Source organism: Mustela erminea, chromosome 7 (genome assembly GCF_009829155.1).
Source record: "Mustela erminea isolate mMusErm1 chromosome 7, mMusErm1.Pri, whole genome shotgun sequence".
Lineage (NCBI taxonomy): Eukaryota > Metazoa > Chordata > Mammalia > Carnivora > Mustelidae > Mustela > Mustela erminea.
Genome location: NC_045620.1, coordinates 91,655,380 through 91,677,640, shown reverse-complemented (window position 1 = coordinate 91,677,640; position 22,261 = coordinate 91,655,380). Strand labels below are relative to the sequence as shown.

Genomic DNA, 22,261 nt, shown 5'->3' with positions numbered 1-22,261 from the left:
TGCTTTTCCTATGATCTAATGTCTAAAGCTGTCTGTGGGATGCTGCTCAGAGACAGGGGGACAAGACTCAAAAGTTAATCCAAACTTGTTTCCTCAACTGTAAAAGGATGAGCAGATGACCTCCAAGGATGCCTTCCCACTAAAAAGCCACCTGAACTCATTCTCTGTCCTAAGCTGGCTCATCTTGTGAACCTTCCCATCTAGGAGTAGTATTTTATCTCTTCCAAGTCATTGCTGCTCACCGTCCTGCCCCTGACAATGGTATTACAGGATGGTTAAGGGGATCACTATTGTGTGCCGCAAAGTACTAGAAATACATCAATACTCTCTTCCTCCAATAATCTAAAATAAAACTTCAACTTGTAAGTTTTCCCAAACCTGGACATACCATACTACCTTTTGGAAAAGGGCACTTCCTTTCACGTCTTCTAAATTTATTTCTTTGAAGCTTCAAGAAGTGCCTCTAATTCTAGTATTTCAAGATTTGGAGAATAAGGCCAAATGAATGTCACCCATTCCTTCAGAAACTCATAGTCTTTATATAAGGGAAAAACAGTGCTCTTTGTGTATGGGTTTTTGGTTCGTCAGTGAAGCCCATGTCAGCCAAAATCACCAATTTGGCAAAAGTCACCATATTGAATATTAAGTTTCTTTTGCTGTGCTATAAAACCTTTTTATGCCTTTATAAAGTTGGTCATTATTAATGCACGATGGCATCTCCGAATCTCACTGTCACTTCTATGGAAAATTCTTCCTCAAACTGACCTGCAATCCTCACCTCTCTACCTACCACTGCTGAGAGGATGAGTTTCTGGAACATGAGACGGTTCCCATCTGACATTAATGCCAGAGCGAGCAGCCTTTACTCCTAACCCTTGTCCTGAGCCTGAGTTCACAGAGACAAATTCTGCCATACTGACTGATGGAAGCAACTGTCCAAAAGCGGGATCTCTAGATGCTTCTGGAAAACAGGGTGGCTCTCCCTAACACAAATTCCAGCACCTCAAGAAGCGGGCTCCAAGTGAATCCAATCTTTCTTGCCCTCTTCACTCTTAATCCCACCATTTTACGTAATAGGACTCCTTTCTCAATTAAATTTCTTTTTTTTTTTTTTTAAGATTTTATTTATTTATTTATTTGACGGAGATCACAAGTAGGCAGAGAGGCAGGCAGAGAGAGGAGGAAGCAGGCTCCCTGCTGAGCAGAGAGCCCAATTCAGGGCTCGATCCCAGGACCCTGGGACCATGACCCAAGCCAAAGGCAGAGGCTTTAACCCACTGAGCCACCCAGGTACCCCTCAACTAAATTTCCATCACAGTACGGTGTGCTGGTTAAGAGCCCCACTGCCTAGATTCGAATCTTGCCTCTACCGTGTGCTAGACATGGGACCTGGGTAAACTACTGAATCTAAGTTTGCTTCCTTCCTCATTACGATGGCACTACTGACAGGACGCCCCCCATACAGGTGTTATGAGGATTCAATGAGTTAAGTGTAGAGTACTTGGCACAGTGCCTGGAAACACAGAGCAGGTGTTTCATAAATATTATTATTACTACTATTACAATTCTTCTTCTTCTCAATAGCTCCCCAACCAGTCTTCTACTGCAAGGTCATCACCCTTCACCGATCTGTCTTCCAGGCTATTTCCAGGATACGCTTTCAAAACAATTCTTGATTATAAAATACATATTTCATTATAGAAAGCTCAGAAAACATAAAAGTCACCCACTGACCACAGAGACAGCCACTTTTGATGTATTTCTTTCCAGTGTTTTCCTTCCTTTCCTTCCTCCCTCCTTTCCTTCCTTCCCTTTTTTAACATAGGTGGGATGATCATTTATGTACTGCTTATGTCTACTGGCTCCCACCAAGCATGTCCCCATAAGCTAACATTTAACAACACGAGCTAGGCTCGGTTCGGGCTCTCTGCTCAGGGTTGCATACAGAGAAACACAAACTGGAACACTAAAGGATTGGCCATGGCAGGTGCTGCCCACCGACCTGCCCTTCCCCGGCGGAGGGGCAACGGTGGCCAGCATCGCTGCTGCCAGGTTTGTGGGATGCTGACCTTCTCCTGCCCAATCCTCTGCTCACTAGCTTCGAGCTGACACCCATACTCTGTAGGGGAGCAAGGGTCCGGGAGCACCCCCGTGCCGCTGGCCCTCCATGCCACCTGCCAGCTCCTGCTGCCCCGAAGGTGGGGCTCACACGTTCCTGGGGCTGCAGCGGCTGTCCTCTCGCCTCTCCCCGGCTGGGTTCACTGCCTGTTTCAAACCCCAGTTCAGAACAAGAAAACATCACCCTCAGTAATGGCAACCAAGCCTGCGGGTTCAGAGCACTCCTACCGTCCAGCCACACCCGTGCGACTGCATGGGCACCTGGAAGACACCTGCTAAAGGGGCGACTGAGTATCTTGTGGTTTCAGTGGTTGCCTCAAGCACACGACAAAATCCTTCAGAGACAAACCATGTCTCCTAACTTTGATCCTTCACAGTAGTTAATACAGAGTTAGTCATCAATAAATGATTGATGAATAAAGTCATAGCCAACACCAGGCTTCCTTTTTAATACATGTGTTTTCACTTCTTTCTCTTGCCTTACTGCGCTCGATATACCCCGTGACGGCTAACACCCAGAGGGCTCGCTTCGCGCCAGACACCGTCTAAGTGCTGTGTACATATTAGCTAATCTAATCCTTCCAACAGCCCTGGCAAGGGGATGTTATCATCATTTTCATTTTAGGCACGAGGAAGTGATGGAATTAGAATTCAAATTTTAAAAACTAGTTTGATCAAACATCATATCCAAATAACTGAGTTCAATACCTGAAATATTTGGCAAGGACCAGCTATGGCCTACGCACTATGTAAGGTCATGTCTTACACCGCAGGGGGAGGGATTTCTAACAACAAACTAAACACAGGGCAGAGCTGGCGGATACGCACCAACGCAAAGAGAGGAGAGGGCAGAGGGAAGGGCCCGATTCCCATGATCAGAACAGGCTTCTCCGAAACGCTGAGAAATAAAGAGGCCCTCAAAGTCATCGCATTATGAAGATCCAGGAACGAAAAGGGTTAGCCCTCTAAGGGAACCACAATCCCAGAACACATCTGAGAGCAACTGGCAGGACCCTGCGCTTCTGTTCACCCCCAGACAGAAACGCTGGGGCCAACATCTCCTTGTCCCCGAAGTGAGTCCTTGTCAGGAGTACAGGAGTCTGGAGTAGCTGGAGTGGGCTGGGCAGCCCAGCTCCTCCTTACTGACAAGGACACAGCACCCCAACAAATCACACCATTGCCCCGATATTAATTTGACAAGCAGAGAATACAGACCTGGTTTGTACTTCCTAAAATTGCAAGCATTTCGACACGCTCCTCACTAGCATCGATGTGCTTTTCCGGCAACACCTGAAAACACATCTTCTAGGGAACGCACCATACACAGCAGAGAGCCACAGCCCTAGAGGAGACCTGGAGCTTCCCAGTGCATCCGTGCCTGCCTAAGACAGAAGCCCCCAGGGAGCAGTCGTCGCAGCCTTGGCCCTGATGACTTATGGGAGGGCAGGGCTCCTCAGCGCTTTTACCCGAACCACAGCCTCAGCCACAGCCTGGATGCCAACTGCATCCAAACCCACGACTCAGAGGTCCAGCCTCTCGGCCTGCTCTGGGGAACCAGCACCACCCAGGAAGAACCCCCAGGCAATCCGTACCGCACGTGCCCTCCCCCACGAGAGGCCCCTGTCTGCCCACTCTCTGCATCAGGCCCGCTTTCCTCCTTGCCTGGTTCATGACACCATTCTTACAGGTTTCAGAAGAGTTTTTTGGAAGCACAAAGTGACATAATTCCTTGCTTTACAACCCTCAGAAGCTCGATTATACCTACAAGATCAGGTCAAACTGCTGACCTTAGCTTGCCAGGCCCCTGTCAGATTTGGTCCCTCGCTGCCGCCCAGGCCACCTCTGGTTCAGACCCACATGTACTCCACCCCTCCTGCTCCTGCCGGACCCAGAGCCATCCAAATAAGCCTCTCCCTCTCACAGCCACCCAGCTCAGGCCTCAGCACAAATACCATCTTGTACAGAAAGCCCTCCAGGATGCCTCTGCCTCCCTCTGTGCACAAAGCACCCGTGCTCGCCTCCGCTAACGTGCTACCTACCATAGTATCACCAGCCGCTTCCTTCGCGGTCTCTTCCACTAGTCTGTGCGCTCTTTTCAGTGTCCCCAGGCACAAGTGGCAGGGGGGTTGGTCAACACACAGCAAATGTTTGCCACGTGACAGATGGAGCCTAGACACCCAAGCCCACCAGGCCTCTCCTGTCCCTGACACCCAATGGACTTACCAACACAGTCGCAGGTGGGGAACTCGGCCTGGGCTCTCTTTGCAGGTGTGTCCAGCAGACTCTTGGTGGGCGTGTCCAGGTACTTAAGAGGTGACTCCAGGAAGCCACTGAGGGTGGGTGTGAGGGGGTTCTCAGCCTTGGTGGGTGTGGCCTCCTGGCCTCCCTCCTCCGAATGGAAGCAGGTGGTTGAGAGCACAGTCACAGCCCCCGAAGACTCAATCTTGATTTGCTTGGGGGAGCGGGTAGAAAAAGGGCTCTCGGGGGTTGGGAGACATGTTGACTGGTTCTCGGCGTCCTGAATGGGCACAGATGGGGGGCCAGGAAGCCCAAAGCTATCCCCAAATTCAGCTTCAAACTGCCGGATGAGCTCTTCCAGCTTGTCATCAGCAGGGGGAAGAGGGCCGGCAGAGCCCGGCTGCAGGGTCGCCATGGGGCTAGGGGATCTCATTTCCTGAGTAGGGGGCAGCAGGCTGTCCCCAGAGGGACTAGGTGCAAATAGCGCAAGAGAAGGTTCTGGGGGCGGGGGGGCAGCAGAGCCCTGGGAAGTGGGGATAGGGGCCGGTGGCTGTGCCTGCACATCCTCAGAGGCCGGGGGCCTCAGCCCTTCCAGGACGATTTGCCGCAGTGGCAGGAATAGAGGCTGCGCTTCCCGCGGCCTGGACTTCTTGATCTGAATGGGCTTCCGGACACTGGGCTTGATCCCAGGGGCCGCCTTCTCGGTTCCCAGGGGACCTCCAGCTGGTGCCAGCGGCTTCTTCTTCTTCTCCTTGGGTGGTCTGTCCAGAGGCCGTGGGGCAGGTGAGCTTGCTGGGGCCCACCAGCCTGGAGCAGGAGGCTCGGCGGGCGGGGGGAAGGAGGCATCATGGGCCTGGTCCAGGAAGAGACTGCGCTTATGGTGAAGGTGCTGCTGCAGGGCGGTCTGGGCCTTCTGGTGGGTGTCAGGCTCTGCAGAGGGTGCTGGAGCCTCCCTCTGGAGCATGGGGGATGGGGACGGGGCTGGGGAGGAAGAGGGCGCCTCCACCTTGACCTTGGGCTTGGAGGGCAGGGCCTCGGGCCGCTTGAATACTGACTGGATGTAATCACTGGCGCTGCCCAGCAGCTGCTCCAGTTCGGCCATGGGGTCGGGACTTGGGCGGGGCAGGGGCCAAGAGCTCCTCGGAGTTGCTGGTGGGGTGTCGGTGCCCCAGGCTTCAGGAAACTCGGGTCTCGGAGTTGCTGGAGGGAAGGCGGGGCTGTCAGGAGCGAAGGGTGCATGCTCTTCAGCAGGGACCACAGGCCACGAGGGGGCCCGGAGGTAGGACTGGGGGGACCGGAAAGGGGGAGGAGGGGACAAGGCCTCAGGGAGGGGGCAGGAAGCCTGGGAGGTGGAGTGGGAAGGCTGAGGGAGGGCAGAGGAGAGCTGGGTGAGGGCCTCGATGGCGATGGCCGTCTGCAGGCTGATGTTCTTTTCCTTGGCGATGCTCAGGGCACTCTGGGACAGGGGAAGGCCCTCGGGGGGAGGTATGTGGGGGACCTCGGAGCTGAGCACCGGCCTGGGGCTTGGCGCTGGGAGGCCAGCCTCAGCAGAAGGCAGAGTCCCTGGGAGCCCGGGCCGCCCCTCCGCGCCGTCCACAACCACAGACTTGATCTTCCCCTCCAGCCACTCGAGGTAGTCCGGGCACTCCGGGCCGTCGCAGTTGCAGCTGGGCGGCTTCATGCCGTGCCGCGCGAGGGCCAGGGCCGCCTGCAGCGTGTCCAGGTCTTCGCTGCCAGCAGAGCAGCCCTCAGGCCCCGACCGGGCTCCCCTGCTGTTGTTCCCAGCCTCGCGATTCATCTCACGGTTGAAGGTTTCGTAGAGCCGGGTGCTAAGGGCACCATAAGAGGACACCGCTTCGGCCACAGCCGAAAAGGCCACCAGATCGTGGGCATCTTCCAGGCGAGCAGTGTGAGCTGGGCCCGGGGCACCGTCCCAGTCGGGCTTCTGGTCTACTCGCCAAGGACCCCCAGCCCCTAGCAGACTGGGTCCGGCGGGTTCTCTAGCACCATTGACCGGCGCCCCTGAGGCGCTTAGCTGCCGTGAGTCCCCATGGTACACTGGCCCTGAGTCCATCTGACCTGGAACAGGTCCATCAACTGGGCTGAGCTCTGAGCCTGTCTGAAGAAAGAAAGAGAGAAAAAAGGGAAAAAGATGAGCCATAATATTAGAAAAGCACTGTCCTGCTTCACACCACTCAGAGGCATACCTAAACCCCATGTTTCTTGCAAACTCTGCCCCTGACACAGCTTGAACCTGAACTCATCTTTGTCTTCGTGTCTCCTTGCCCAGCCAGCCGCACCAACAGAAATGGAAGGCAGATCTTTAAGAGGTCCTAATCCAGAATTCTGCTCCTTTTAGAGCTTAAGATTGATGGTATAGACGAGGCTCCCTAGACACCAAGCATTTATTCAGGACTCACAAAAAGACCTCTAACTTCCAGGGACCAAAGTGACCCCGGGGCCATGCCGACTTCGGTGTTTGTCAGGAGAAAGCTAACCAAACACCCCAAGAAGCCACAGGCCATAAATGTGTGGGGTGTGTGTGTACAGGGAGGGGGCGAGCAGCTCTGAGGAACAAATGCAGCCTGGACCAGAGGTCAGCCAGAGCTTTTCAGTGGGAAGGAACCCACAGTTTTTTTCTTTGCCTGTTCCTGTCTGCACTTAAGCCCTGGCCGAGCTCCGAGAGCTGGTGACAAGATGACATTCCCACTCCCAGTCCCAGGCAGGCCGGAGGGAAACACTGATCGGACACCACGTGCGGCAGCCCCCTGCCAAGCCAGTCACACCAGTGACAAGCAAGCCGCTGGTTGGCCCGAGATCCAGGCCTCTTCCCAAGCCCACGAACCACTACTATGCACTTGATGTCCAATAAAACACACAGACGGGGGACGGCATAAAAAAGGAGGAGCCAGGGGTCCAGCCCAGCAAGTTAAAAGCTAATACAAAGATGTGAAATTCAGTTTGCAGAATTCGTCCCTCTAGAAAGGAAAGCTCTTGCCCACAGTAGAAAGCAGGGCAATAGATTGGGAAAGTCATCAGTGAATGCTACAACTAGCAGGTGAAAGCTTGATGGGGCTCAGGATATATATACGTGGTCTCAAGACAGCTCCACAAAAACCACCGAGTTACAACTGTAAAGAGAAATCTGGCAGACGCCACCTTAACCAAACGATCAGAGTTCTCATCATCACCACCAGTACTGCGACCAACCTACATCCCGAGAGTCTTGATGTGATACACTGAGGACACAACATCACTCACACAGAACTCCAGCCAAAACACACAACCCGCCTCCCATTGTGAGGAAACATCAGATAAACCCAAACTGGAAGGCACGCTAGAAAGCACCTGAATTGTTGTCTTCAAAAATTTCAAAGACAAGAAAGACAACCATCTCCGCAAACATCTTCAGCTTACTGACGAGACAAGACAGAGAAAGGCACGCTCATGAGTTAGATCACAGACTGGGGAAAAGAGCTAGAAGGCACACCGACAGGACATCTGATGCAACTGGAATATGGACGTGGATAAGATCACACTGCATCTGTCTCAGTCTTCTTGGCTCGAATCATTTTACTCTGATTATGTAAAAGAATGTCTTTGTCCTTAAGGGACACACGCGCGTGTGCACACGCACACACAGACACACACACATAGAAGTATTCAGGGCAAAGAAACATAGTATCTCTAACTTAATCTCAAGTGGTTCAGAAAAATGTGATATGCATATAAAAAATATACACACATAGAGAGAATGATAAAGCAAATAAAGCAAAATGTAAATAATTTTACTATGTGGGAGTCTCAGGTACTCTTCTTGCAACTTTTCTGTAAGTCGTAACATCAAGCGGATTAAACAGATGGTTATGTTGCTACTAGTCCCCAGACTGGGCAAGGCGGCCATCACACATAGGCTCCAAAGCAGCGGTGGGAAGGTGGGCTTTGGGATCAGCCCCGTGGGAGGGAGCAGAGACCCCAGCCTGGGGTTCCCACCTCATCCTCATCACTGCCCAACTCTGGCCCTAAAGCACCCTTATGCTTTTCCAAGTTTTGCACGTGTGGGGCTCACTGCCTGGAATGCCCTTCCCAGCCTCTGTGGGACCACCTTGGCTTATCCTTGAAGCACCAGCTCAGAGGAACCTCCTCCCTGACCTGGCCAGCAGACCCCAGACTGCTCTGTGGCTCCCGCCCCCTGGTCTCCCATGGCATCCCGTCCCCTGGGCTCCCGCGGCACCCCGTACAGGCCTTAGCAGTACTTTTCACTGGCCCCTGCTATCATTCCAGCAGCTGCCTCCCCGACCCGATTTGAGCTCCTTCAAGACAAGGTCCGCATCTTAGCTGCTTCTGTGCCTGCTGCCCGCAGCTGCCACTCACACTCTCTCCTGGGGTAAAAGGGCTCCCGTGCCCCAGGCACAAATGCCACCTTTCCCTGACCGTCTCTCCCAACCTGGAACTAGGAACGAGACCTTCCCTCTAGGAATGTGGCTGATCGCCTAGTCGTCCCTTCCTTCCTTCTCAGAAACCTAAAACTACCATGACGACAAAGGCAATGAAGTCTGAAGTGGCCGAATTTTACCTGCTTGTGTGTAAAAGACAGCAGGAGCACGCATAACCCTGAAGGAACTCGAGGGGGTAGCATGGACTTACAGAAACAGTGTCAGGAAGACTGATGCTGAGGGAGCTGAGGCTTCCCCAAAATGGTCAAGACAACTAAAAGGATTTAAAAAGTTATTTTTGGTTTGTGAACAAGAACGAGGAAGGGCTAGGCTGGCGCTCGGGCCTCTGACTTCCCTGGGAAAGAAAATGCTCTTTCGGCCAAAAAGAGAGGAAGGGAAGAGTGGACAAAGAACTGCGGGAAGGGAAGTCAGGACGGGTGGGGGGATTTTTTTTCTTTCCTTTTTTTTTTTTAAGATTTTATTTATGTATCAGAGAGAGGGGGAGAGAGCGAGCACAGGCAGACAGAGAGGCAGGCAGAGGCAGAGGGAGAAGCAGGCTCCCTGCGGAGCAAGGAGCCCGATGTGGGACTCGATCCCAGGGCGCTGGGATCATGACCTGAGCCGAAGGCAGCCGCTTAACCAACTGAGCCACCCAGGCGTCCCTGGGGGGATTTTTTAAGAAATGCTACATTCCAGCTTCTCGGCCAGAGGATTCCACTATAATACATTCCTCAACACGGGCTGGGGATCCTGAAGGAAAGACACCGTCAGGAGAAGGGGCCATCGGCAAGAAGAGAGCAAGCATGGTTCCAGACTCTGGTGCCCGGAGCAAGACCCGCCCCAGGAGGGTTCCTGAGAGGGTAACTGGGGGAAGGAACCACAAGGAGCCAGGTTCAACAAACGCCATCAACCCATCAACACCCAAGGAAACTTACTGTTTTGTGTCGTAGGGTCACTGGACCAGGAGACAGGGAGACATTGTATCTGACAGATCACAAACTCAAGGGCTGTTGGCCAAATCAGCCACAGACCTGGTCTGTTTAGCCTACACAGCGTTAGATTGTTTATCTTGTCAATATTAAAATGTCAAATTTGGGGCGCCAGGCTGGCTCGGTGGGTTAAAGCCTCGCCTTTGGCTCGGGTCATGATCCCAGGGTCCTGGGATCGAGCACCACATCGGGCTCTCTGCTCAGCGGGAAGCCTGCTTCCTCTTCTCTCTCTCTCTGCCTGCCTCTCTGCCTACTTGTGATCTTTGTCTGTCAAATAAATAAATAAAATCTTAAAAATAAATAAATAAATAAATAAAATGTCAAATTTGACGTGAAACTCAGATCTACTTGAAGGTCTGCATCTCCACCTAGCAGACAAGCCACAGCTTCTGCTCTGGTCACCCCGGCCTCACAGTTCCATGCCGCTTTCTTGACACCAAGGCCAGGGGTCAGAGATTACTTGAATTGCCTGTATTAGTTATCACTTCATTTGTGTTACTTGCCAAGCCTTTGCACACATTTGCGCTTGCGACTTGGGCTATAGACGTTTAAGTCTACTAAGGCCTGCTATGATCCCCTCGAGGGCCAGCGGTAGAGAACAACAGGCCGGACAGGCTGGCTCGCCACAGGCAGAATGACCATGCTCAAACTCAAGTGGGGTAGCAACTTGGGTGGGGGGCAGGGGGAGGTCTCTAGTGGTCTGCCACGGGGCTCTGTCCTCAGCTAGTCTTTCCTCTCTCCTGATACACGCAACAGGAGGATGTGGCAGCTTCAAAGGGTCCTATAACCCAGGGTTTTCCCCCACTTCTTTAGTACAGTCTGCAGTAACAAATACATCCTGTAACGTGATCCATTACATGCTTAAACATATGACAAGGTGGCAAAATACTATTTCCCCTTACTAGATACACAAATCCCTCCCTCCATTTCTTGTAACTGCAACCTTGTAAGGCGATTTCATAGCCCACTAAAGAGTCCCAAGCCATTGCTGGACACACATGCAGGCATGACCTGATTGAAGAGGACCACAGCACAGGCAGCGATGGCCCCACTCTGCCCAGACAGTCCGTGAGGGGACACAGAGCAAGCTAGACAGTGCAAAAGTATACAGGTACGAGTCCCTTTAGGTTCTGAAGACAAAACTCGTAAAAGTCTTTACACATCTGAAGTCTGTCAGGCACAGAATTAGACTCGTTTCGAGTGACTCTGAGGGATGGAATTAGAAAATGAGTAAATCTTTAGAGAGGTGAACGTAGGCTCAATTTAGGGAAGACTGTGAACACTCAGAGATGCTGACGCATTGGCCCGCATCCCCCTAACAAGCAGGAGGCAGCAAGTTCTTATCAATGGAGACTGAGAAGGGGACAAGGTGGGTTATCAGGTGATTAGTGGCAATGCCAGACGATGGAGGCTAGTTGAGAAAGGCCCTTTCAAATGTCCCAGCTCTAAAACCATCCACGATGTCTCCTTCCCACTCCAAAGATCTTCCCCAATGTTTGCTTTTTGTCTGGATCTCTCAGCTGACCTCCAGCTAGCTCCAACCCCGGGGACATGTTACAAGCCCACTGAGAGGCAGCTTGTCTCAAACAGAATGTAACTCCCCTCCCCACCTGCAACAGTTTCCTATTCTGGACAGTGTTCTTACACTCACCAATGTTCCTGACCCCAGCATCACCTGTGCTCTTCCAATGTGCCTCATCACCAGACCCCAGACAATTATTAAACAAGAACACCTCTCTGTTCTATCTCCTCCCCCTCCATGCTTGCTCCCTAATTTGAGCCTTGCTGTGTATGCACGCTTTCTATCAATCTGCCACCGGCTCCTTTAAGCAACTCCATGTGCCCCCCTCGGCCCCAGCCCACTGATTATCTCTGTTGATGATGCCTCACCTTCCCTCAAGGCTCCCAGCACCACTTCATAACTCCTCCTCCCACTCCACCTTTGCTCACCCTCCAGAATTTGAGAATGTCATGTGTATGCACAAAGTGCTTGGGGCGTGTAGCCATTATATTTTCCAAAATGGCCATTATATCCCTCCATCCCAAATGTACTTCTCCTACGGAGAGGTGGGAATCTATATGCTCCCTCCTTGTGAATTTGGCTGGGCTTGTGGCAGCGGTGGAAATGACCCTGCATGGCTTTCACAGCTGGACTGCAAAAGGCAACACAGCTTCTGCCTGATTCTCTGGGGACACACACTCTTGGGCTCAGCCACCATGGGGTGAGGGAGCCCAGACCACATACAAAAGGCACATGCAGGTGTCTGAGTGGACATTCCCAGCAGAAGTCCCAGCCAACAGCTGCCATCACCTGCCAAACGTGTGTGGGAAGGGGCCCTTCAAGGATTCAAGCCCAGGGGTCGAGTTACCTCCAGGTTTTAAGCCTCCCTAGCCAAGGCCCTAAATGTCAAGGACCAGAGGTAAGCTTCCCCTGCATGTCTGTCCTGACTTCTGAATCCAAAGTCTCCAAGAGCATAATAAAATCACTGCTTTATGCCACTAAATTTTGAAGTGGCATAAAGAACAGACTATTCCAGGAACACCAAGACGTTAATGAGTGAAAAGAGAGACTATAAACAAACACTATAAAGCCTGTCGGTGCTGTAAAAGCTGTCTACACGGAGGGCACAGGCCAAGTGCACATGTGTATCAAGAATGATCTCACCTGGGGCCCCTGGGGGGCTCAGTGGGTTAACCCTCTGCCTTTGGCTCAGGTCATGATCTCAGGGTCCTGGGATCGAGCCCCGCATCGCATCAGGCTCTCTGCTCAGCAGGGAGCCTGCTTCTCCCCCTCTCTCTCTACCTGCCTCTCTGCCTATGATCTCTCTCTCTGTTAAATAAATATAATAAAATCTTTAAAAAAATTTTTTTTAAATTAAAAAAAAAAAAGAAGGATCTCACTTCAAAGTAACCTTTGATGAAGCTGGAAAGCTGGGCAGGTATTTGGGAGGGGGGAGGGGTGGAGGAATTCCAGATGGAGGGAGGAGCAGATGCAAAGGCACACAATCCTGGGGTGGGGGTGGGGGGCAGGGAAAGATAACTGCCGAGCACAGAGAGGACAGGTGTGTGGCTCACAGTGTGAACAAAACAGAGCAGATGTACATTTTAGGAGGGGCAATCAGGTGACCCTGTAGAATTCAGACTGCAGACTGCAAGGTTGGTGGCCTAAAGACCAGTTGGGACACTGAGGTCCCAATCAGTGATAAGGGCCTGCAAGAGCAGAGAGGTGAGACTGGGCCATGCTTACGAGAGCGGGAGCGGATGACTCAGTGCAGGGGCTGAGCCAGGAAACAGAATCAATCGCCTCCCGATAGAGCCCTACCTCACCAGACCTGCTGACCACGGGGTCTGAGCCAGATCCTACGGTCCCCACACACAGCCTCCATCTGGCGGGGGATCTCTCTCTTCCTGTGAATCTGACCAACTGCACCGTAAGCACCCACACTGGAGCTTCCGCCACACCCTCAGGACGGAGCATACAGTACTCAGTATATGTCCCAAAGGACCTGCTGCTTTTTCCTCCCAGCACCAGGCTGGGACCTGTCCCTTCAGCCCCATACCTAGAGAGGAGGGCCCATGAAATCCTGGGCAGAGCTGGAGGCTGCTTCCCCACCACAGGCCCACCACAGAGCACACCCAGCAGAGGTCTGCAAGGCAGCCAGCACCGGGAACACCTTCACCACGAGTGACTGGGGAATCTGACATCGGACCCAGGAACAGCCTGCCCCTAACCCCCCCGCCATGGGAAGGCCCAGCCAAAGTGGGTTCCTATTTACGGCCACCTTCCAGGTATAGAACCACACCCTGGCCTCACTGGGATGCACATACCCAACCTTACCCAGTCCATTCCCATCCCAGGCTGTGCCTTCTCCAAGCTGGGGGTGCTCTCCCCTCAATGGGGGTTAACAGGGGCTTGTTCCTGGAAGACAGGCAGAGTAAATGCCCTTCTCAGATCCAAGCAGAGACTTAATGCCGTGCCCCGCTCTATGAAGAGTGGACGTGTGCATACATTACACCGATCCCAGGATTGCACCCTGAGGGGACTCCAGATCCTTCTCTGAGGGTCCACGAACCTCTCCTGGGATTGGTTCCTGCACCCTGCCCGCTCAGGACTCCAAGGGCCCACCTGTCTCTTCTCCTACAACCAACTCCCTTCTTCCACTCCCAATCCCCCACAGCTGGTCCGCTGACATCTACAGGTATCCAACAACAGCAGCCCACCCTCCCCACCTGAGGGGCTCCAGAGAAGTGTGGAACTCCGCCACCAAATGCCAAACATCTCATTTTGCCTATAACACAGGGAGCAGGGCCGAAAAGACAAGGGATTTTCCAAGTCCTTCCTGGCTCTCAGAGTATCAGCACACTGAAACCAAATCAGCAATCCCCTATCAAAGGGGAACAGAAGGAAGGAGGTTAAAGACTGCTATCTTGAGAGATCAAGAGTCCCTGCCGGCCATACCATCCTAGGGCCTCTAGGGAAGGGGAAGCCCAAAGAGGCACAGGGTCCAGGGGGCAGCTCCGTGGGTGGGCAGCACTTACGCACCATGTTGGAAGAAGCGTGTCTGGGAAGGTGTTTCCAGCCAGGATGGAGAAGTCTGTAGTCCGCCTCCACCAAAGGCCAGTGGCTGGGGGGCAGGGCTGGTCTTGGGTGCATCCTCTATGGAGGAATCTCCAAGAATGAATTCTTCTGGGATTCCAAGATAGTAGTGGCTGCTCCCCATCCAGCTGGCCAACAGACCCCACCCAGCGCTTTCCCAACAGCCTGCGCCAGCAACTCCACTCCTCTGCCCTCCAGCAGCTGTTCAAGGAGCTGGACCTCCCAGCTCCGCCCTCTCCCCCAGTCCTAGAGGGCAGCAGCCAAATCCTTCCTACCCCGCTCCTCCAACTGACGGCCCCACCACCTCTCAGCACAGGGGCTGTGTTTACGGCACGTTCTGTCTAGAGGTGATCAATTATTCATCTCTTAAGAGGATTCTCCTCTCCTGGGATTTTACTGGGGAAAAAGAGACTTTTAGGGGAGCCCTTTCAGAGATGTGTTCATGCGCCCGCATGTGTCTGTGTGTGGGTCTGAGTGTGAGGGTGTGTATGCTGGCTAGCCCTGTCCCATGTCTACACTCTCCACACCCAAGCTCTCTGCAGACAGCAAATCCAGCAGAGTTAGGTCTAACTTTAGAGACTGTCACGTATTAGCAAAGGGTGTTCTTGCCTGAGGTGGGGGGAGATAGTGGGCTCTTGTGGTTAGTAATGTACGTATCAATAAAACACTTTAAAATCTAATTTTTTTCCTACTACAAATTGGATGCAGATGTAGCAGTTCTCTCAATGCCTGGGGTGATGCTTGGGAAAAAGCTGAATTAGACCCAGTGACCTCAGGCCTAATTCCCTGAGGTCACCATATCTGGCAGAAGCACAGGGCTCTGACCATTCATGCCTTCTGACCCAACAGTAACCAATATGGTTTCAGGGAAGAAAGAAAAAGAAGAGGAACTAGGAAAAGTCTAGTAACTCTGATGAAGCACTCTTAGAGTATCAATCTAATCACTGCACACTCACTTGTCTCCTCCAATCATCACAGACTCCTATACAGTGGAGATGTACCTCCACAGATGAGAACCCTGAACACAGAGAGGCTAAGTTCACTTCACCAGCATCACACAGCAACCCAGAAGAGCACAGCAATTTTTCATCATGAAGTGTTCCTAATCTCACTTCAGGAAATGTAAACAAAATAAATAAGACAACAGAAGAAATTAAAAAGTTACATGTGCCAGAGACTTCCCCTGAAGCATTATAGCCAAGAATTACAAATAACCTAAGTGCCCCAAAGATAGGGGAATGGTTTTAAAATGTTATATTTTAATGGTTTTAAAATGTTATGTTGGTTTTTCTTCATGAAAAGAATATGGGAATAAATATAAAAAAGTATTCAGCTTGGGATGCCTGGGTGGCTCAGTTGGTGAAGCAACTGCCTTTGGCTTAGGTCCTGATCCCAGAGTTGTGGGATGGACTCTGCTCAGCAGGGAGCCTGCTACCTCCTCTCTCTCTCTCTGCCTGCCTCTCTGCCTACTTGTGTTCTCTGTCACATAAATAAAATCTTTAAAAATAATAAAAATAAAATAAAATAAGTACTGGTATGATGTCCATAGCATATGTTGTTGCTGCTCTTATGAATACTTGTCTCAGGCCTTTTCTTCCATGGGCAACCTTTCCTTGAAAAATAAAGCATATAAATATGCATTCTTTCATCCTAAGTGTTATTTTGTACATGTATTAACATACCTCTTTATTTTACTCATGGTACAGCAGGCTGCTAAGATATCTTGGTTAAGTGGATTCTAGCTTGCTCTATTATTTTAATAACTAATTTTTGTAAAATAAACAAGATCTCGAAATTAAAAAAAAAAATTTTAGTTCATATCCTGCCTGCCCTTACCACTTACTAGTTGCGTGACCTTGCACAAGTTAACTTCTCTGTGTCTCATTTCTTTATGTGTAAATCTGGGGTTAATCATTAACCTCTCTGTGCCTCTGTTTCCTCTTCTGTATTTCTGGGGTTCATAATAGTACCTTACTTCACACGGTTGTCATGATTAAACGAATTAACATATGACGAGCACTTTCAACAGTACCAGGTACACAGGAAGGGGTGAAAACTTTAGTTTCATACCAAGTGATGGTGGGGTTTAGCAGGAATGTTTTTCTCATATACCACTGGTAGAAGCCAAAATAGAAAAACCATTCTGGAAAGGTCTGTGGTTCTTTCTTTTAATGTTAAACATACACCTACCCTACAGTCTTGCAATTCCACTCCCAGAGAAACTTTGCAAATGTGCATCAGAGATATGTACACAAATGTTTACTGTAGCATTACTCATAAAACTCAAATCCTGGAAATATTCTAAGCGCCACCAACCACGGAGTGACTATGGAATATTATATAGTAGTGCAAACAAATGAACCACAGGAGCACAAACAAATCTCAGAAACTAGACTAAGCTAAATTAAAAAAAAAAAAAAAAAAAAAAAGGCAAGGCTTAAAAGGCTATATATAGTCTACCAATTCAAAAAAGTTCAAACAAAAAATAAAATTAAATGTGCTATAAGAAATTTAATTAAAGGTATGTAATTAAAACTTTTTTTCTTTTTTAAGCAAGGGAATGATAAACACAAAATTCAAGGGAGTGGTAACCTCTGGAGGTAATGAAAGACTACAAGGTTAAGGGAAACAACTCAGTTTTTTTCTTTAAATCTTTTTTTTAATTCAATTTTTATCTTGGGTAGGTACTTCATGTGTGCATTATCATGCTTTATCTGTTTAATGTACATAAAACACTAGGCGAAATATACATTGCAAATAATACACACAAAAAATTACAATACACGCTACTTTACCAGTAGATGTATAACTGCTTAAAATGATTAAAAAAAAAAGGGACATTTTTATAAAAACACAGGGAAATGTCTTCAACAAAAAAAGAAACTCAAGAATGTACTCATAAATAGATGCTTTCTGAGGGGTTTTATGACAGGGGAAGCATCTGAAGTGGAGAAAAGAAACAAGATCCAAAATATTACCCAATTTAAGAATTCCATCCACAACACACACCAACAAAACACCAAAGGAAAATGTGCAGAAACGGTAACAGTGCTCATCTCGGGGTGGTACTGAATGTGAATATTACCTTGTTCATAATCTCCAGACTTTATTGTAGGTATTGTAGGCAGTAAGTCTAAGAACAGAGTATGGACAACACACCTGAAACGGCATACACTAACCTCTGAACAAAAACTAGATGGGAGCTTCCTAGAAAGGAATGAGTGGGGTGAAGTTTCTTCTTGCTATTTCTCTTGGTAGAGAGTTTGTACTACCCATCCCCCAACACACACAACACACACACACACACACACGGACAGAGCAGCGAAAGTCCTACAAGATGAGCCGTAGTGGGAGAGGGGAAGACAGGGTTTGGTTGAAGTGGGGTGCAGAGGCTGAAGTTCCCCACCCGTTAAAAGTTCTCTGCGGCTCGAAGTGCTCCCACCCCAAGTCCAAGGTAAAGCCCTGCAACATTCACCGCTGCGGAAGCCGCCTCCCTGGGCAGCAGCGCAATCCTCCCCCACCTCCCCCGAAGCGACCCCGCAGGCAGCAGGAGCTGGTGCGCGCTGGGTGGGGGCGAGGAGCCCAGGCTGGGCGCAGTCTCCTGATCTTGCGCCGAGGCGGCCAGCTCTCCCGACGGAAGCCCCTGCCTCCAGCAGCCGGTGGCGGCCCGGCCGGGGGCCAGCCGGGAGGAAATCGAGCCGACCACATCTGAGGCCTGGCGAAAGGCGCAGCAGCTGCCTCCGAAGCCGCCAGCGCACGAGAACCAGGTCAGGACGCAGAGGCGGCTCCTTGGCCAGACAGCAAGACACACACACACACACACACACACACACGCACGCACGCACACGTGCCCCTCCAGCAGCCGCTGGGGCCATCGCCCGCGCCACGCAGTGCACGTCCAGAAGAGCCCCCACCCGCCCCCCGCGAGGCCAGGCACTCCCACAGCTCCACCCGCCCGAAAGCCTGCACCGCTCCTCACCACCCACCTCCCACCCCAAACGCGAAGCAAAGGAGAAAGCAAACGCGCAGCCACCACAGCCCGCGGAGCGCCAGCCCGGAAAAGAACAGGAGCCCCATGCACATTGCCTAAAGGGGTCCAAAGGCCTCGAAACCTCCTGTTCCCTCGGGAGGGCTGGAGGACAACGCTGAGGAGGAAAGCAGCAAATAGTTTTGGAAAGGCCGGTGGAAATCGCGGATGAAACAAGTACTCTCATGTTCAAATGCAACCTCTGTAAGTCTTCCAACATCCATTTTAGTGGATGGGCAGATAAACGGGGGACAGTCAACCAACAGACTCCAACAGTGGTGAGTGGCAAAAGCCAATGGAACTCGGGAGGGGAGCGTGGATCCCCATGGCCTCCCAGCTGCCAAGCTTCTCCACTTTTGGAGAATGAGCTCCCACACACCAGGGATTTCTGCCTCTCCCTTGCACCCCTGACCAGTAAGTTTGCCCCAGGCCTTTCCTTTCTCAAGAACTCAAGAGGACTTACACCTTTTTTCATTCAAAGAAAAGAATCTTTAAGCCAGCACCCAAAAATCTGGAGGAGAAGTAATTTGTGACAGAGGGGCCTCCAGCCATCAGACATTAAGACCTACTTCACGAAGTGGGCTAAGAACTGGAAATGGGGGAGAAATGCCAGTGAGGGAAGCCTGGTAACAGGAAATTAGGGAATGCAAACAAATCGAATACATTCCATTTGTCCTAAACTCCTAGGGAAAAAAATCCCACAACACATCTCAGTATAAAGTCTCATTATCCACAGGCACTATAGTCTGTTAGCCCAGATAACTGAAAGATGCCCGTAATCTAGGTTCTTGTACATGTTCATCTGGAAGTCCCATCTGCAGTGTTAGAGAAAAGGGCAGAGAAACCCTGGCCCTCCCCGTCCCAGAACTGCTCTCTGAGGGTCAGGGGTGATGAGGAAGACTGTGGGAGTCCTCCCTCTGGCCTTCCTATGGCACACACCCCACTCACCTCCCTCCCAGTTTCTGGGACCCTGCTAGATCTTGGTCCCTCATTCTCCATTTCTTCCTTCATCCCCTCAGCAGAGCTACTCTCCACACTTCTACCTTCTGGTCTTCTGGAAACTTCCCCTCCACCCAAGGCTCCACAGCTCAGCCTGCACCAATAACGCTAAAGCTTCCTTTTTCCTAGACTGTTCCTCAAGCTCGAGCCTGCTTTCCCGCTCCAAGAAACATTTCTACCGATGCAATGTAGGCCCAAAGCACTTAAAACCTAAGTCAGTGGGCAGGTTGGGGGAGAGGGCACCCAGCTGACTCAGTCAGAAAAGTACGTGACTCTCCATCTTGGGGTCTTGTGTGTGAGCTCCACACTGGATGTAGAGATGACTTAAAGTCTTAAAAACAAAACAAAACAAACAAACAAAAACAACTCACTCGGCACCTGTCCCCTTTTTCCCAGCAACTCCTCCTCTGAACATTGTTTTTTAAAAATTCATATGAAAAGTTATTCATCAATGAAGTTATTCATCAATGAAGGTCTGATGTCGACCCCTTTATGCTTCCATATGCAAGCAGATGGCTTGCCAACGGCTCCCCTCAACAGCAGTTCAGACCTGTCTTCTTCCCATTTTCTCTTCACTTCTCTCTCAGGGTATAACTGCAGTCCAAGTCTCCTTGACTGGCCAGCTGACCTCTGCCTTCACCTCAGCTCACACTGCCAGTCATATTCCATCCACTGAACCCCCAACCCACGGCCCCAACTCCCAGACCAGTGTGCCTAATTCACTGCTTCAATCTTTTCTTTTGGTTCACATCTAGGCAAGTAGATAGGCAGGTAAGTAGGTAGGTAGACAGAGACACGTATCAAGGGCAATAAAGATCCTGCCACCTTGCTCTTATGAACTTAGGTTTAGAATTTTGTGTTTTTTCAAAACATCTTTTCTACACATTAGTGAAAACTGAAAACTCCGGATGAGGGCAACAATTGGGTAAATTAGAATACAACTCAATGGAATATTAGAGAATCCTCAAAAACTATAAACCATGAACGCTAAGGGAACATGTTGGATAAAATGGGCAGGAAAAACAGCAGAATACCATGACGAAGGTCATGACTGTAACCACATAAAACCATGCAGGCAAGGGGCACAAGCCGGAAAGTAGGTTTTTTTTGTGGTTGTTGTTGTTGTTGTTTTTTAAAGCAGAAAGAAAGAAGAAAAAGCAGGAAGAGCTAGAGTGGCCCCACAGAATACTAAAATTTCACCTAATGATGCTAGCAGCACATCCTGACCATCAGGCCTTTCATGTAGAGCGTACATGTATGTTAAGTCAGGCACGCTTCCAGCAAGCACGTGTGGAGAACTTACTCGGTGAGTGTTACTTGCAGGGACTGGGGAGGCAGGACTGGGTGAGCCGTCTCTGCCTCATGAACAAAGATGTTAGGGACGTCTGGACTCATCTTAGATCTCATTCAAGGGAAGGTTTCTCTAGGATAGACCCAGACCAATCCCTCTGAAGTGTGTATGGCAGCATAAATCTAGGCTACAGACTCTGTGGCTTTGAGTCTGCGATGAAAGCAATGAAAACTGATATTAATTATGAGTTTATCTCTGAGTGAAGCTGCCCTTTGTGCAGCTACTGACAGAATTATCACAGGCACACTAAAACTCATTACAGAGCCAAGGAAAACTCTGGTGGATGACCCAAAGGAATCAAGCAGGGTCCTAAGAATAGAATGACAAGAAAGGTAAAGGCGAGTTTCAGTAGAAGACGCTGAGAGGGACGGAAGAACAGGAGACGCCCTCCCTGCGAAGTGGAAAACAAAGAAGTAAAAACAAGGAGTTGCCACTTCCCTGGGAGGACTATAGTTTACATTTGGTGCCCCCCCCATGCAATTGGCATATAGTTTATAAAATTGGGGTCACTGAGTATATTCAGGATTTTTAAATACTTAGCTCTTCCCTGACTGTATCCTAGGTATTTTCCCATAGCGTTTCCCATGCCCTGGCATGGGTGAATTGCGTGTGATGTGAATTATATCAAAATAAAATAGTAATTTAGGAAAATCCTTTAGAGGAAACCTGTATCTCCCTCCCTATAAGAAGCCTTAGGACAAAAAGCAGAAACAACACACGCTCACAAGAAGATGGCTGAGCTGGAGAGCCCACCCCGACGCTAAAAGGTAAGGGACAGAGGAACGGCAGGAACCTCGGTAGAAACTCCCCTTTTAATTCCCTCACAAGGGTTTGACATTTCCATTTCCCCACTGGGTCACAAGTGAAAGTGAGAATAAGAGGGGTCTTATTTCAGGGTGAGTGCTGGTGGTCAGGATAGGGAGACCCCCTCCCATTCTGTTGCTACACTTGGAAGGGAAGAGCCTCTCCAGGACAGCAGGAGCATGGTACCTCCTGTGAGGAGGGGAAAGCAAGATGGTGTGGCCATAAGCTGTGGGTTGAGAAAGAAAGAGCTGCGTTCTGAAGATGCATAAGCAAGGGTCCCCCAACCCAAGATTCACTGCCACAAACTCCAGTGATCAGCTATGCAGTCACAGGGAACAGTCACAAAATGCAGGTGGGTTCAAAAGGCCCTTACTGAAGAAGGAGAACAAGAAGGAAGGGGAGTCTGCCAGAGATTCAGTAAAATAAAAGCAAAATAAGACAAAGAATATGTATTAAGCAATTAGCATGTCCTTTAAAAAGTTAAATGCAAACCATTTTGTTGAAAACCAGAGTAGTGTCTTTAATACCCACAATACAGGCCGTTTGTTATGAAAAGACCATTCTAGAACCTCTGGGAGAGGACACAGGCAGGTGAGCTAGTGACTTGCACACTCAGGCCCAGCCTCCAGGCATATCCCATGTTCCCACTTCGGGCTGGAGATGAACAAGTCCTAGCCACTAACTCCAAAACTAATGGGGGAG

The 22,261-nt window shown here is 50.3% G+C and overlaps 1 protein-coding gene across 3 annotated transcripts in view; it reads right to left on the bottom strand.

The window, feature by feature from the left end:
• The window catches only part of TET3 (tet methylcytosine dioxygenase 3), a 98,320-nt gene that overhangs the window by 42,923 nt on the left and 33,136 nt on the right, over positions 1–22,261 (bottom strand). For all 3 annotated transcript variants that reach the window (XM_032352488.1, XM_032352489.1, XM_032352490.1), the window contains one exon: positions 4,342–6,475. In XM_032352488.1, coding sequence (XP_032208379.1) covers positions 4,342–6,475 — 2,134 coding nt within the window. The remainder of the gene's footprint in view (positions 1–4,341; positions 6,476–22,261) is intronic.